Source organism: Amblyraja radiata, chromosome 2, assembly GCF_010909765.2.
Source record: "Amblyraja radiata isolate CabotCenter1 chromosome 2, sAmbRad1.1.pri, whole genome shotgun sequence".
In the NCBI taxonomy this organism is placed as follows: Eukaryota; Metazoa; Chordata; class Chondrichthyes; order Rajiformes; family Rajidae; genus Amblyraja; species Amblyraja radiata.
The window spans coordinates 41,746,518-41,764,219 of NC_045957.1; the positions used below are offsets into that span (position 1 = coordinate 41,746,518).

General features: G+C 38.0%; 1 protein-coding gene across 1 annotated transcript in view; it reads left to right on the forward strand.

Moving 5' to 3' along the window:
• Nucleotides 1-17,702, forward strand: part of agmo (alkylglycerol monooxygenase) — a 340,436-nt gene that overhangs the window by 198,793 nt on the left and 123,941 nt on the right. The window contains exons 4-5 of the mRNA XM_033045572.1: nt 934-1,037; nt 7,548-7,643. Of these exons, the coding sequence (XP_032901463.1) occupies nt 934-1,037; nt 7,548-7,643 (200 nt within the window). The remainder of the gene's footprint in view (nt 1-933; nt 1,038-7,547; nt 7,644-17,702) is intronic.

Below are 17,702 nucleotides of genomic sequence, written 5' to 3' on the forward strand. Positions count from 1 at the left end.
TTTAAATTCTCCATCCATATCAGTCACTGTCCCGTGATATTGGTTAAACCTGTTTTGTTTTATCATTGCCCCAGGTCTGCATTTCACAACTAACATTATTTTGTCTGTGATCACACTCTCTAACTATTCCTGTTCACCTATTGACGAAAAAAAACATGTTAATAGTTTATCCCCATGCCCACTTCGGTTTTACCTCGTTAAAGACATTCCAGTCCTCCATCCTTCGTGCAATTTAACAAGTTTATTTTGTCTGCTTATCCATTCTGACAAAGGATCTTTGACCTGAAACGTTAACCCTGTTTCTTTTTCCAGCATTTTCTGTTTTTATTTTATAATCGCAGATTTAGGCTCACCTCATTCTCCTGTCCATTACAGAACACATTTGGAGAAAGGTGAGCAATGGTGAAGAGCAATTGCGATACCATATTCCTAAAGGTGCTGTGTAAATCCACAGCAAAACTGACTTCCTTGCCTTTCCAGAGTATGGTAAAAAGAACCAGTATGAGTTCCAAAAGTGAACGATTAAGGGGCAAAGTTAAAAGTAGATGTGCGGAGCAAAGTTTAAAGTAGATGAATGGAACAAGTGTTTTTTACACCAAGAGTGTTGTGTGCCAAGTATCGTATTGAAGGTAGATTGAATAGTGGCATTCAAGAAACTTTTTGATTTCAAGGGAATGGAGGAATATGAATCATATGCAGGCAGAGGAGATTAGTTTAATTTGGTATCATGTTTGGCACGTACATTGTGGGCTGAAAGGCCCGTTCCAATGCTGTAATTTGTGCGAAGAAATTCTAAGAGGTCTGCAAAAGAGTCCAAGAAGATTTTGCTGTTTAAATTTGAGACAATTTCTCTTTAAATTGATTGTATGCAAACAATATATGTATTTCTACAATACACTCTTATGAAACTTCGTCATTTTTTTCTGATTATAGAAGTGAATATCATGTGGGCAGCACATCAAGCACATCACAGCTCTGAAGATTACAACCTGTCTACAGCCCTTCGGCAGTCTATATTACAGAAATACTTTTCCTGGGTATGTCATTTCTGAAATGTCACACTAGAATTCCACTGTCATTGTTAACGACAGAAACATGTTGCCTGTTTGCTTAGTTGAAAAGTGCAAAGAACTTGTTAATCTAATTAGGCAGCTTCTCGGATTTTCTGCGACGATGCTTATCAAATGTGTTTGTTATACAAAGGTATTTGAACTGTAGCCACTTGTATATTTATAGTACTGAGTACAAATGTCTAATCCCAATTAATCCTACTCGGAGTGTATATTTTATATTGATATCAAGTCCATAATGATGGATTGGTGTATTTTGTAATTCAGGCTCTAGATATTAATAGTAAATATAGTTATTTGGGCAGTGGGCAGGTGCCAAAGACCTGCACGGGAAGGTAGACGCTCCCGCCCCCACGAGTCTCCGGCAGATGGGGCTCGTCAGCCTGGGAAGGCAGTCCATCTTGGAGAGGGAAAACTCTGATTTAAAACCTCCACTGCCTTGTGGCCATATCTAGTCATAGAAAAGGCTCCAGGATGTAAACCTCAAGAAAATCCGGAGTCGGAGCCCCTAAGGCAGTTTGTCGTGGGCTACAACCTCGCTCTGGCAGCTCCTGCGATGGCGTGCCAAACTGTAACTGCCCTGCTGTTCCTTTGGATCAATCAGCGACATGAAGAGGGGGGGTGTGCTGCATGGGCAACAGCCTGTCCTCCACCCAGGATAATGAAGTAGATTTCCAAAGTCTACAGAGAGATTTAGGCCATTTGGAAGAAATTGGCTGAAAGATGGCAGATGGAGTTTAATGCTGATAAGTGTGAGGTGCTACATCTTGGCAGGACAAATCAAAATAGGACGTACATGGTAAATGGTAGCGAATTGAGGAATGCAGTTGAACAGAGGGATCTAGGAATAACTGTGCATAGTTCCCTGAAGGTGGAATCTCATGTAGAGAGGGTGGTAAAGAAAGCTTTTGGTGTGCTAGCCTTTATAAATCAGAGCATTGAGTATAGAAGTTGGGATGTAATGTTAAAATTGTACAAGGGTTTGGTGAGACCAATTCTGGAGTATGGTGTACAATTTTGGTCACCCAATTATAGGAAGGATGTCAACAAAATAGAGAGAGTACAGAGGAGATTTACTGGAATGTTGCCTGGGTTTCAGCAACTAAGTTACAGAGAAAGGTTGAATAAGTTAGGTCTTTATTCTTTGGAGCGCAGAAGGTTAAGGGGGGGACTTGATAGAGGTCTTTAAAATGATGAGAGGGATAGACAGAGTTGACGTGGATAAGCTTTTCCCATTGAGAATAGGGAAGATTCAAACAAGAGGACGTGACTTGAGAATTAAGGGACAGAAGTTTAGGGGTAACATGAGGGGGAACTTCTTTACTCAGAGAGTGGTAGCTGTGTGGAATGAGCTTCCAGTGGAAGTGGTGGAGGCAGGTTCGATTTTAACATTTAAAAATAAATTGGATAGGTATATGGATGGGAAAGGAATGGAGGGTTATGGTCTGAGTGCAGGTAGATGGGACTAGGGGAAAAAAAGTGTTCGGCACGGACTTGTAGGGCCGAGATGGCCTGTTTCCGTGCTGTAATTGTTATATGGTTATATGGTTACATGACATCGCCCAGGCTTGCATCCGACCAGGATGCATCACCCATGGTCAGTCATGACCGAGAGGGGCCTACTCACTCATAGTTATTTGTATAAACCGTAAACACAACTGAACATTTTTGTGCAAACACCCCATGCAGTCATAGAGAGATGCAGCATGGAAGCAAACCCTTCAACCCGCTAAGGGTCTGACAATCAACCACCCATTTACACTAATCTTACATTAATCCCAATTTTAATTTTGCCTGCAATCTCTACAACTCCCCTCAGATTCAACCACCCCTCTGCCTAACAGCGGAGTGTGCAGAAGGGTGCCTTCCTCTATGTCACTTATGTTACCATATTTTACCTTAACTAAATTCACGTACACTATTTTTAAAAATTGAAAGGAATTACTAGCACAATGAACAAAAATATAAGGACCACTTCTAAAATCTCATCTTTAGAAATGGAAACACTTTGTTCATTTTGCATTTCACTTTCATTGTTTCCTTATTAGTTTGTGTTTTCCTTTGCTCATTCTATTCAGCAATTCAGTTTTTCCCAAGGTATTCATCGATATCACACTGATGGTCATCATAAAACTGAGAACAGTTTTATTTTTCTCATTGGATTCTACCCAAGAACATTTTATGATGACAGGATTGCAATTGGGGAAAGTACTTGTTCAGAATTTCAAATCAGACAGGCATTTAGAAACATAGAAACATAGAAACATAGAAATTAGGTGCAGGAGTAGGCCATTCGGCCCTTCGAGCCTGCACCGCCATTCAATATGATCATGGCTGATCATCCAACTCAGTATCCCGTACCTGCCTTCTCTCCATACCCTCTGATCCCCTTAGCCACAAGGGCCACTTATATCAACTATCACAGCCTACAAAAGCACATTTATTTTTTTTAAACATTTTCGGACCAATTTACCGAATTACATCGCTGATGGAAAGTTTAGACACCAAGGGGCACATTTTGGGAATTGCCTTATAGAGACCCCAAAACTATGGTTGATATTTTATCCCTGGATAATTCCTACTTTCATATCAATTAAGTTTTTTTTTATTATTCATTCTACTATTTAAGTAAATGTATATCTTAATTTTATAGTTCAATAGGAAAATGATTTTTAAAAAAACGTTGATGGAGTTAGATACTTTAAAATCTTCTCCATCTTATTGAAATTTCATGCAAAATAGATGAAGAATTTAAATGAATGCCAGCAAAGCACTTGTTGTGAAACACATTTCCACAGTTCAGTACAGACTGATGGCAGTAATGATTTGTTTTTCAGTTCATTCACTTCAGTGAAATAGAGGTGGACATTATTTGCCACTTTATACTGAGTTAACTTTTCTTGTTAAGTTTGGTAAATGGAAAATATACTTAGATTGGAGCTAGCAATGTTAGAAAATGGCTTGCATAGTAAATGGAAACAATCTTACTGGTAATTCATGAAGATGGAGTTGAAGAATATTATTCTGGCAGACTGAAAGGATTTATATCTTCCTTTGTTTAACATGACAACATGATATAACTAATTATTGACATCAGGGGATCAAAATTAGGAAATGGCCCCGTCATAAGTATCAAAAATATTATATGGCAATTGATATAAATATGCAAACAAAAATTTCCATAGCATTTCAGTTCTTTAAATTTTGTTTAGGCAATTGCAGACTTTTTGTATGCTTATAACCTCCATTCAATATTATTTTATTAGAATTTTCCTCAAATGAGATTTGATTAATAATTATTTTGGGCATTTTATGTCCATAGTCCATTTATGAATTACGTGCAAAAGGAAAACAAAATTACCTTATTGATCCAATGTCATGTTATAAAATATTGTAAATTTGTCTATTTTTTCATCAATGTGAATGGTCCAAAGAACCATTCTAATGGCATCAATTTCTATCAAACTGTGGCAATTTTGCAACAAATGTTTTGTAATCATTGGTATGAATTCTGCAACAACTTGCAAGCACGCAACTAAAACTTTTTACTGTACCTCGGTACATGTGCCAATAAACTAAACTAAACTGAACTGCATGTGATTTAGAAGTGCAAGTCAAATGCATCCACAGCATTAGCTTAAAAGGCACAAAGTGCTGGAATAACTCGGCGGGTCAGGCAGAATTCCTGGAAAACATGGTTTGAGGTTGGGATCCTTCTTCAACTGATCCATGTTCTCCAGGAAGAACATGCTGCCTGACCTGTTGAGTTACTCCAGCACTTGTGTCAGTTTTTTGTGAACTAGAATCAGAATTTCCTTGTTTCGACACCATTACCTTTCTAGTTTTGTGGAATCGTACAGAGGTATGGCACAGAAGATATGGTACAGAGATATGGCCATACAGGCCTAAAATACACAAGGATTAGTCCCACTTCCCAGTTCATGGTCAATAACTCGGCATGTTCGAGATCTTTGATGATCTCAAGTCCAATGCTGCCCATATATACTCCAAAATCAGAATTTCAATGATGGGGTTGCATCAGGCTGTCACTGGTTTATTGCTCACCATTGCATTTATATAGTTGTCCATGATTTCTACTGGATTTCACCAGACATCTATATCTCCATTAGCACACATGAACAAGAAGATGTTGATGGACAACACACATGGACAAATGCTGCAATTACAGGCTTCCCAAACTGCAATACATCACATGCATGTGATCATTCAGGCTTCCATTCTCACCACAAATATTCACTAACAGGAAGAGAGTTTTTTTTCAATGTCCAGCGTTGATAGGCTGTCAGAAAACCTTTGGAATGAATCTGGGCAACTGCCGTGACTAATTCATCTCAACCCAGTCATAGCTTCCTCTCACCTTTCAGGCATCATAGCCTCACATAAATTTTCTTTGCTTAGTGAGATATGATCACCGATTCCTGTTTTACATTACAGCCACACTGCACCATAATGATTTTCAGGTAGTTGCATAACATAAGATGGATGTGGGGTTTTTCTTCCAGAAGCAGCAGGCTGTAACTCCCAATTCAGTTCTGAAAAATGCCAGAATAAACCAACAAGGACTTACTTGAGAAGAAAAGTCCAATTGACTCAGTCCATTTAGTCATCATTGTCAAAGGTTGTAAAATTATGAATACTTCCCCTCATTGCGCATTCACCGGCTGCACCTTACAAATCTTATATTGCATGTTGCGTCTTGAATTATTCTCAGAGGCTGAATGGTTTCATGGCAGCAGCTCTTCCCAGTTACAAACCTTGCAGCTCCTCATCAAATGGCCTTCACATAAAAATATCTAAAGTGAGGTATACTTATGGATATGGAGTAGCAGAGTTACTTAGCAAGATCAGAATGGTAATTAATCATCTCCTCGTGATTCTGTCAAATACTTGGGCATCAGCTGCACAAAAATCTTCAGCTTTTTTTATCATAAAATATCCCCACGGCTACTTCTGAAATTGAGGCCTCCAACACAACAACCCATTTAGCTTTTCAACCTGCACAATTACAGACCTTTAATTGTACTTTCACAGCCACGTTCAGTTCCCATTGCTCTTACAAAGACTGAATGGAACATAATACTGGAGCTGTGCAGTAAGTCAAGCAGATATATCCATCTTGACATTTCTCCCAAGTGTAACCTTTTTTTGTGACTGATATGTGACTTTGGCATATCAGCCGTGAATGGCTAATATTTCTCAAACTCAAGGCATGAAATGTGCACTTCCCTTTTGCTGTTTGGCATTTTGCAATGTTTTCACTACCTTGAGATCATGCTCACATTTCTAAAGACCTCAGATCACTGGCCATACTTCTGATAGTGTTATTGCACTCTGCACAACTGTTAAATTCCTGAGAACACCCAGCCTCTTTAGTAATTGTCTATTTAAAAGGACGTTGAACCATCTGCATCAGTTCACAATAATTGCTCCCATTTTGTTACCATCATGCTGCAAGAAAGCCTGACTATAGGAGACACACTGACAGTATTCATTGCCATCATTCTAGACTCAATGAGGTAGCCTTGATAATATTGTATGACCTCATCATACTGCTTGCGCGTAGCCAAACTCTGAATGGCCGAAGACTGGACAGGCCTCGTGCAAGAGAAAGATCACCTCCTTTTGCAGCACAAGATAAGAGGGCATGAGTTGTAATCATTTACCCTGGAATTCCTCTCGCACTTTGAAATGACTGCAGCATGAACATTCCAATGCCATCAAAGTGTTCTGATAAAAAGCCATTAATCTGAAACGTTGGCTCTGCTTTTCTCTCTGGGATACTGCCTATTTCCAACGTTTTCTATTTTTATTCCAATGACTTTCACCATCTGAGCTAATAATAGTTTCATGGGGAGATGCAGTTTCGAGACAGGCCCTTCAACCATCAGTCACCTTCTTCAACTAACCTTGTGTTAATACATTTATTATCCTCTCAATATCCTTTCACTACTCACAAGGAGCCAGTTACAGTGGCCAATTAACCCACCAATCTACATCACATGTTTTTGAGATGTGACAGGAAACCGGATCACCTGGAGGAAACCAGGAGAACCTGCAAACTCCACACAGACAATATCTAAGATTAATATTGAACCCAGGCCTCTAATGGTGTGAGAGCTGCTTTATTAGTTGCAGTACTCTGGTCCAAGAAACCGAGAGAGGTAAAACAAGAGAAGAATCTACAGTTAGCTAAATTAAATTACTTCACTCACCATGAGCTACATAAATCGAATGGTAATTTTAATGGAACACAATATTTCATGCACAGCCAGCCACTATCACTTCCCCAGGCTCATTCTGAATTGCTAAGAAATGCTCCTGCTGATTTGCTGGGTTTGCTTTATGGTAAAACTGAACACAGATTTGATCTTATAACAGCTTGAGTTAAATCTGTGTGAGCGATTAACTATTTTTTTAAACTTTGATTGACTTTTGACAATGTTTGCTTGTTTCCAGATCTTCAATCTTCCAATGGCTCTCTTCATACCTCCCTCAGTGTATGCTGTACATCTCCAGTTTAACCTATTGTATCAGTTCTGGATTCACACAGAGGTATTATAATGGTTTTTAAATATTTACACCTTTTATTAAGTCAGTATTTTTTTCAGCTATGTTCTTGTGCTTGTGTGAGTCAGGGTTCAAGATTGGTGGCTGATAACAAAACTTCTGATTCCACACTGCATGCTTTTTTCACAGCATGAGTGTTTTGGTTTCTAAACGGCCAGTGTGGTCTTTGTACGATTAAAGAACAAATTAGTATTCAAATATAAATGCTCGCAAAACACATTTATCTTGTTTCAGAAATGGTGGGAATTATTGTTCTGGCTGAGCTCACAGTACATCCAAACTGAGATATGGATATTCAGCTACTCATTGGGAGGATGGGCAAGGAGACGATCTGTGTTGTTTTCAATGTTGATGCAAGTTGGAAAACCCTAACCGTATATTTAAATGAAGTTCGATTTACAATGGATGTTAGCGGGTTTTGTACCCAGCTCTTTAAATGTCATATGTACAGATGTAAAAGATAATCAAAAAGTATCATGGAATATTAGTTATTGAATCAAAATGTTGGAAGAAAGAAGGGAAGAAGTTATGGTTGAATTATTCAAAGGCCTGATGTGACAACAACTGGCGTACCTAATTGTAGTTTGTGAACTCTCCAGTGCCAACTGTAACAGCACCTACCATGATGGACTGTTGATTATGTTACCACTGAGGCACCCATATAATGAGTATCTCAGCCACTAAATAATGGAGAATATATTCCTATCAGTTTGGAGAGTAATGGATTTTGAAAGTATCTGAGCAACTTCCAGTCATCTCTATAAGCTATTCATTAATGTCTGTCAGTCTCATTGAAAAGTGTGCGTTTCAATACCGAGAACATCAAATTAACACAGTTTTTTAAAATTTCAATGTACTGAAACTGCAATGGTCATAATGTGGAATTTTAAGCTCTCACTTGCATTGGTAATAACATAATCTGGTGTGCAACAGTGGCCAATACCAGAAAAAGATCAGGTACAATAAATATGGTTCATGCACAGAAATACCCAGTCTGATTTTTTGCTTTTGATGCAGTTTTGATTATCGGCCAATCTACTCTGGGTAAGATTGAATTTTATGTGATTAATGCCAAAAAAATTGATGCATTGTGATCCAGTTTATAGCTTTGTGAGTGTGGGCATTGGCGGAAATGCATGGCTGTTTATTTGAGTATCTAAGGAGAAAGAAAATGAAGCAGTATTTCATACTTATGGCATTCCATAGAAACTGGAAAGTTTTACGATACTGAGTAGTGGGGAAGAAGAAGAAAAGCCTCTGGTGAGAAAGAAGGCAGAAGAAATTAAATGTTAAAATAAGTTAGTGTAAGATTGTTCAAGTAATGAAATTGAAGTTAGCCTAAGTTGTATAAATAGGAGAACCAGAATCATTTGAAATTATATGAAGGAACTTTTGCAGATGCTAGAAATTGAAACCTAAGCAGAAATTGCTGGACATTTTCTATTCAGAAAATTGTAATTTCTTTGGGAATTTCACACGGTCTTCATTACTTCAGTCACAGTGCCACATACATGATTTTGTGTATGTTCAGCTGTTTTTATCTGTCTCTATTTCCTGTCGTTTGTGATTCAATATATATATATATTTTATCATGAAAAGTCTTAAAACACGTTTCATGTCTTTAGCTAAATCATAACTAGTTTCTGTTTTTATAGCTATATATATTTATGGGAAATAGTCAAAAGGGAATGTAAATTATGACTTTCAAATATTTGTTGGAAATGGAAGCACATGTACTTACCAGAATAGATCCAACACTAGATTTTCTTGCTTATCTGCTATTTGATAACTTTTGATGACTACATATGAATCAAAAAGAGAACTATTGCAGATGCTAGAAATGGAAGCACATGTGCTGTTTGGCATTTAGAATAAGGCTTTGCCCAAAAATAGGTCCACTTCATTGAATAAATCTTTTCAATGATTTGTTGATTAAAAATACTGTAAATTGTACAGTGGAGTATTCAATTTTTCTTCAAATATCAAGTATGCTTCGCATTCGCAGGGGAGAATCCTATATTCCTATTTTTTTAATACATATTCATGGTTTATTAAGGAAGGACTAATTATGGATAAGGATATACGTGGGCTTAAAGATAGGAGATGGAGTGTGAGTGAAGTTAAAGATCTGATCTGCTCAAGAACCTTTCGACCTGCACCTGCTCCTATTTTTTGATGTTCTTATGATTTGGCATGAGTCAGGAATCAAAATCAATCCTGATGAGAAAAGGTTTTTCAGATATGTCTCTTAACAGTTTTAACAGTGCTCTGTGTATTGTAACTACATTGCTCCTTATTCATTTATATGCATGTTAGTTTACTCCGTACCTAAAATGCATAGTTAATTTTACTTTTATTTACTGCCTACTTAGTTCAATGTTACCATCTTTTGGCAGAGAAATAAATGCTCCTCTTGGTCTGGTGACAACCAATGAACTACACCCCACTGAAAAATTTATGACTGGACAGATAGTCGACTGAAACACCTTCAGATCACTTCTGTTTTTTTTTCCAATAGACAAATATTGCCATTTCTGTCATACAGTTTGGATAGTGGCCTATTTTGAATTTATTTAAATATTAAAAAGTGCCTCACCAGATAAGAAAACAGTTACCTTCATACTAAGTTGGAATTTGGAATGGATTTCAAAGTGTGAAACCATGTAGGCTTTCAAGTTTCCTATGGACTAGCCTTGCCTCACAGCCACCCCTACAGGGAGCAAACACAAAGTATCACCACAACGTCCATCTGTGTAAACAAGGTTTAGTGTCAAACCATGAGATAACATTTCAGTCTAATTTAGGGTGCTAATTAAATTTAATGATTTATCTATATTGTGGTAGGAGACGAGGAAAAATCCCAACAATCAACTTGCTCTTGCTATATATCAAGGATTTTCTCTTTAATGTCTGTCATACACTTCAACTTTAATCATTTTAAGCAAACTTTGCAAGAGAGCAAAAAAAAATAGATTTCAGTGTTTTGAAAGTTATTATTTGCTGAGATAATAAGGCATTTTCCTTTGACAGCATGGCAGCTTTTTCCTTCTCATAATATTGTTTTGACTAACAATTAGCATTTCATAAAAAAGACCATTGCAGTTTCAATCCACGCAGGTTCCAATTATCATTGTCTGATTTTGATTAATCACAGGTAGATTCGTTTGTGAGTTCAATCAGTCTAATTCTGGAATAACAACTCCTGGGTGCAAAAGCATAGATATTTCCTCACAGTTTAGCTGCCTGTTACCTTTTCTGCCCATTTCATCTCTTTCAGCTTTCAGAGCTGAGTGCTTTCCCTTGAAATCACCCACTGCTTCATGGAGGTTGTGGCATCTTTGAGGCCACACAGAAGCTGAAGAAGGGTCTCAACCCAAAACGTCACCCATTCCTTCTCTCCAGACATGCTGCCTGTCCCGCTGAGTTACTCCAGCTTTTTGTGTCTATCTTCTGTAGCATATGGCACCCAGTCTGCAAAGTCCACATATCTTCTCTTGAGATTAACTTTGAAAGTGTTATTGAAGCATTTTCTTTGACCACCACAGGATTCCTGACAACTGCTTGTTTAGATAGACTGGACACTGACATTCAACTAAATGTTTAGTCCAGTAGAATTGGTCCCTGCAGATAATTATCAGTGGCATTAACTTCAGTGATGCTGGCATTAGTGCAGCGATCTTTGTCATCCTGATAAAAGGAAGCCCTCGGAGGCATCATTAGTGGTACCTCTACAGACACTTGAGGTTTTATTTGTGTATCGAAGAATCCGGTGTTCCATAACCATAACACTAGTCACAAAGACCTTGAAGTAAGCATTGGCAAACAAGGCTCTGGTGAAGATCAAGTTCTCAGTGGTGGAGCACTTGGGAAAAGATGTTTGTAACCTAAATTTAAATTTCCAATTAAGCACAGGCAGAAAACATCCAATGTCTGAGTATTTCATTGGAAGATTGGAAAGTTCACTGAAAACCTGCAGCAAGGCTTTCAAACTCCCTCTGAGGGTTCACAGTGTGGAGCACCTCATAGTAAAATGGTTGTTGTGTGAATGATCATTAATATTTGCATTGTTTGTAACATAGTTTAATCTATAATTACTGGTTAAAATATTTATTTTAATGTGACATATGGAAGGAGCAAGTTTCATTAGACAAAAACATTATATTTAAAAAAAAGTAGGATTCCTCTGTTCCCATTTTGCAGTCAAATGGTAAACCTGTTTTTATAAATAAGGATCTTTCCTGATAAATGCAGGGCAAGTTTTTACACTGAGCGTGGTGAATACTTTGGTGGTGGAGGCAGATACGATGGTTACATTCACAAAGCTTTTAATTGCTCCATGGATATGCAGGGAATGGAATGATATGGATCATGTGCTGACAGAGGAGATTAATTCAACTTGGCCTTCTGTTTGGCACATGTTGTGGGCCAAAGGGCCAGTTCCTGTGATGTACAGTTATATGTTCTCTTACAATTAATCAGTTTTAAGACTAGGCTGTAGATTAAAGAGGAAACTTTACCTTTCATTTAATAATCAGAGAGCCACAAGTTTTGTACATTGACTGCCATTCGGGCGATGTTTATTGAATTTTAATAAGGTCAAAAGATCAAATATTCCATGTGTCTGAATTGCTATCATGTTTATCATGTTGCTTTGAATTGAAAATTGAAAAAAATCACCACAAAACCTTAAGCTGAATCTTACTGTCCATAAGTCTTTTCACTGATATGGAAACAATGAGTATCTGAAATACATATCTAAGCAGGAATTTAATTTGCAATGTCAATCCTACAGTGGAATTGTACTTTCTGAATTTTGTAATTAGATTTGTTTTTGAGAATTAATCTCAATTTTTTTATTAGGTTTATTTGACTTTTGACATGTTAAGGCAAAACTGAATCAGCCACTATCCAGATTTGAATGGACAGAAAACAGTGAGATTCACTAGGTCATTTGTCGAGTTGACAGATTCTAACAAGTGAGTTGCTGCAAGCATCAAGGCTTGGGGCTCAGCAGGCTACAATCTACACCAATGACTAGGTGAGGGGATCAAATAGAATGAATCCAAGTTCACTGATGCTACAAATCTAGATTGGAAAATAAACAAGGAGGATGTATGGAGGTTGCAAAGGTTTACAGATAGTTTTACATAGTTAAACAAATCCCATCATCCTGCTTGTGATCCATACTCCACCATTCCCAGCATATCTATGTGCATATCTAAAAGCCCACCACACTCTGTGTAAACAAACATGCCTCCTGCGTCTTCTGTAAACCCCTCTCCCTGATCTTAAAGCTATGTCCTCTGGTCTTTGTTATTTCTGCCCTGGGGAGAGAAATAGTTCACTGTCTACCCTATCTATGCCTCTCATCTATCTATATATTATTAAAACTCACATCTTGACCACTTCCTGTCTGCGTTGTAATTAAATTTGCGCAAAAACGATCCCCTATAGCGCTACGATTTTTCGCCACCTTACTCACCATTCTCCTCTGCTGCGTCAAATAAGTTTTGTTCCGATCAGTGAAATAGTACAAAAGTTATGAAGGTTTTGAAAGTTCCCACTCCCCCACAGCCCTCCCTCACCCCAGCCACCCCTCCCTCACACTACCCCTCCCCAACCCCCCTCCCCCACCCCCCTCCCCCACCCCCAATCTCCCCCATTATCTTCCCCCACACACACGCCCTCCCCATTCCCCCCACCCCCCCCTCCCCACACCCCCCCACACTCTCCTACACCACACCCCCCCTCCTTCATACACCCACACCCCCCTCCCCCACACCCCCTTCCCCACCCTCCCTCCCCCACCTCCCCTACCCCACAGAATTACACACAGTACTTAAATGTGGTCTAACCGAAGTTTTTTAAAGCCGCAACATATACTTTTATACTCAATGCCTAGGCTGATGAGGGAAATCATACCATAAGCCTTCCTTACCACTCTCTCTACTTCTATTGTTACTTTGGGGAGCCAATGGGTTTGGACCCCAAGATCTCTCTGACCATCAATGTTGTTAGGGGTCTGACCAATAATTGTACAATTTTCCTTTACATTCAACCATCCAAAGTGCAACACCTCACAGTTGCTCTCCATCTCCCATTTCTTCACTCTCATCTGTAACTGATCTATCTCCAACTGTATCTTTTGACGGCTTTTCCCACTGTATGCAGCTCCACCAATTGTGATGTAATCTGCAAATGTACTAATCAGCCCGCATACATATATATTCAAATCATTCATTCATATCACTTAATAGCAGCTCAGATACATGTGGAACACAACTGGTCACAGACCTCCAGCCAGAGTAACACCCACTTACCCACTCTTTTGTGGGTAAGCCAGTTCTGAATCCAGGCCACCAAGTCACCATGGTTCCCATGCAAGTTAATCTTCTGGTTCAGCATACCATGAGAGATGTTATCAAATACCTTACTAAAACCCATGACGACAACATCCACTGCCCCACCCTCAACAATTGCATTTGACATCACGTCAAATAACTCATTTAAGTTAGTAAGACATGATCTGCACTGGACAAACTTATGCTGACTGTCCCTGATTATGCTGTTCTCTTTCAAATGTAAGTAAATGTAAGCATAATCTTGATGCAAAATCATCTCTCTATTTCTTGGTGGCCACGGATGTAAGGTTCGTGCAATCGTCTCTCTTATCTCTCTCAATAATCTGAGATAAATCCTATTAGACCATGAGATTTATCCACCTTAATGTTTTCACGAGATCGACACCACCTCCTTCATGATCTCAAAATGTCATAGAATTGTAAGATACCTTGCACTGTTTTCACTATCCTTCATGTCCTTCTCCTTGGTGAATACACTTGCAAAGCCCTAGTTTAGTGCCTTGCTGATAACCTCTGCCACCAAGCATAAATTCCCTCCTTTATCTTTGAGCCGTCCTGCCTACTTAGTTATCCTCTGTTTATAATTTGCATATAAAAAGCCTTGAGATTTTCTTAAATCTGACTTTATTCCAACCTCTCAATGACAGTTCATGGGCCCTTATGGTCCTTATAATTCCGTGTACAAGTTATTTCCTGCTTGCTTTATATTCCTCAAAGGCCTTATCTGGTTTCATCTTCTTAAACCGTACTTATGCCTCTTTTTATTTATGATCAACTTTACAACCTTCCCAGGCATCAAGCCTTACCTTGCCATCCTTCTCCCTTCTCCCTACTGAGATACACCCGTCTGGAACTCCGATCTGCGGGCCTTTAAATGGCTTCTACATGTCTGGTGTAGACTTACCCAATATCAGCGCTCAACCTTAGCTCCTAACTAGCAATGCTGTTTTCTGTCTTACACAAATTTAGTATTTTCCCCCAGGGTCTAGACTTATCCTTATTCATGGCCATCTTAAAACTTATGGAGCTGTGATAACTGTTCACAAAATGCTCTTCCATTAAAAATATTAGTCAGCTGACCCGTTTCTTAATACAAGGTCCAGTATGGTCCCTCCTTGAACCACTTGAATTAACCACAGATTGTTTCAAGAAACCATCTACGAATTCTGCCCCATCTAAGCCTTTTGAACTAAGGAAGTCCCAGTCAATACTGGAAGTTTAAATCACCCCCATGACAACCCTGTTGCTTTTCCATCTTTCCATAATCTGTCGACACTTCTGTTCCTCTATCTACTGCTGACTGATGTGGTGTTTCTCACTATGGCAAGCAGATTGTTGTCCTAAATGGATTTCAAAGGTGGAATATTGGTGTTCAGTGAGATTTGGATATTTTCCCCTCTAAATCACAAAATGTGACCATGCAGGTACAGCAACCAATTGAGAGGAAAACAAGAATACTATTTTTTATTACAAGGGTGAGAAAGTATGGTAATACAGTTTTAATCTCCTTATCTCAGAATGCAATTTACACTTAGCTGGTTCATGAGATGAGAAACATGTCCAATGAGGGAAATATAGATAGAATAAGCTGAAATTCCTTGAACTCTTGAAATCTGATGGGGTTTTTTTAGTTTTTTTTTTAAATGTTTTATTTTTTTAGAAGTAAGTACAATCATATGGCACCAAAGTGCCTAATATATATTTTCATAATACATTTTATGTACAGCTTCTTATTTTTATTTGTTATAATGAAGAAGAATAAGAATAAGAAAAATAAATTAGATAGTAAAAGATAGAAAGACATGAGATATATGGTGTGTGAAGAAAAAGAAAAAAGAAGAATGAATGAAGAAAGTTGAAGAAAAGAAAATAGGAAAAAGAGAATAAGATATAAAGAAAAGAAGTAAGGAGATCATTGTTTTATTATCTTGACCATCCCTCGTCCAGTCCTGAAACAGTTAGCTTTTACAATTGTGTTGCACCATATGATTCCAAAAAGACGACAAATGGAGACCAACTCGTTATGAATTGGTCTGATTTATCCATTAGGAGGAATCGCATTTCCTCAAGATGTGAGGTGTCCAACTTGAAATCTGATGTTAACACTGAATTATACATTTTTTTCCTAAAATGAATCACAAATATGAATGTTTATTCGCCAAGTATTCACATACAAGGAATTTGCCTTGGTGCTCTGCTCGCAAGTGACAACATGACATACAGTGACAGTTAGGAATGACACATAAAATATTAAACATTAATAATAGAACATTATTGATTAAACATGTGATTTAAATAAAATACCAGAGCAAAAGGAGGCTACAGATTTTTTGTTATTGAGTAGAGCTACTACTCGTGGTAAAAAGCTGTTTTTATATCTGGGTGTGGCAGCTTTGACAGACCGGAGTCGCCTTCCAGAGGGAAGTGATTCAAAGAGTTTGTGACCAGGGTGAGAGGGGTCAGAGATGATCTTGAAATACTGATGTTGTTTCCCTTGATCAGTTCTCAGGGGGAAGCTTGAAAGGTCATAACCCCAGGATAAAAGTTGGTTGTTCAGAATTGAGGGCAGAAGAAATTGTTTTCACTCCGGGTAGAGAGGTTTTGGAATTCTCTACAGCAGCATGTTGTGAATATTCAGTTGTTCATATTTCTTACCGGGATTGAGAGCTATTTGAAGACCGGAGAGGTCGCTGGTTGTGAGGATTTTGCAGCAAGGTTGAGCAGAGAATCAACTATGATCTCGTTGAATGGTTAAGAATGGAGGCAGGGGACAAATGGAACACTCCTGTGTCTGTTTCGTATGTTCTGACCCCATGTAGCCCATTTTACAGCATTCTGTGGATCTGTGTTCTCTCAATGTGGTTGAAGTGACATCACTCCCAGCAAAATCGGTTCAGAAACATTGCGTTCCTTTAAAAATGTAAGACATGATGTAAGATGTTCTAAGAAGTAGCTGTGCTGTATGAATAATGAACATGAGCAAAATATTTTTGCACTTTGTTCTGAACTATTCATCAATTGGAAAAGTATTCTGAGAAAGAGTGAATAAGAAAAATATGGAATGATATTCGACAGAAGAATGTGGTGAACAAGAGGCTAAGGACATTAAAATAAATTATTGAGGAAAGGACTGTATTATGTGGAATTAGTCTTGATTAGTTAATACCTTTACCAACATGTCTCTACACAAATTCAAAATTTGATTGCTCGATGAGAATATGTTTTTCAATTTAAAACGGGAGACCAACAAATACTGTATTGAAAATTACAGTATTTTATGTTAATTTAAGATTATTTTGAGCAACTAAAGATTAAAACTGTCTTTTTTTTAATAAGTCAAGCATTTCAATTATATTTTGCTGCTTTCCAAAATTATATTTTCTTGGTTCATGTACAAATTTCAGTGTTTATTTTTGGAGGAAAATGAACAAAATTAGGACTGCTTAAAAGAAACCAGAGCTTCCTTCTGAGAAAATGTTGAGACGCTCTGAGACTTCTGCACGTTGAGAATATCATAGACCATCTAAACCACAGACTAAACTTGCCTTTTACCTTGCTATTTCCTCCAAAATAAAACAATTTTAATTAGCTGTCTGTTCAAGGATATTCAGTTTAAATAAAACTCAGAATAGTCCTTATGGTAGCTATTACAATGTGATATTTCAACATCTGCTTTTCTGTC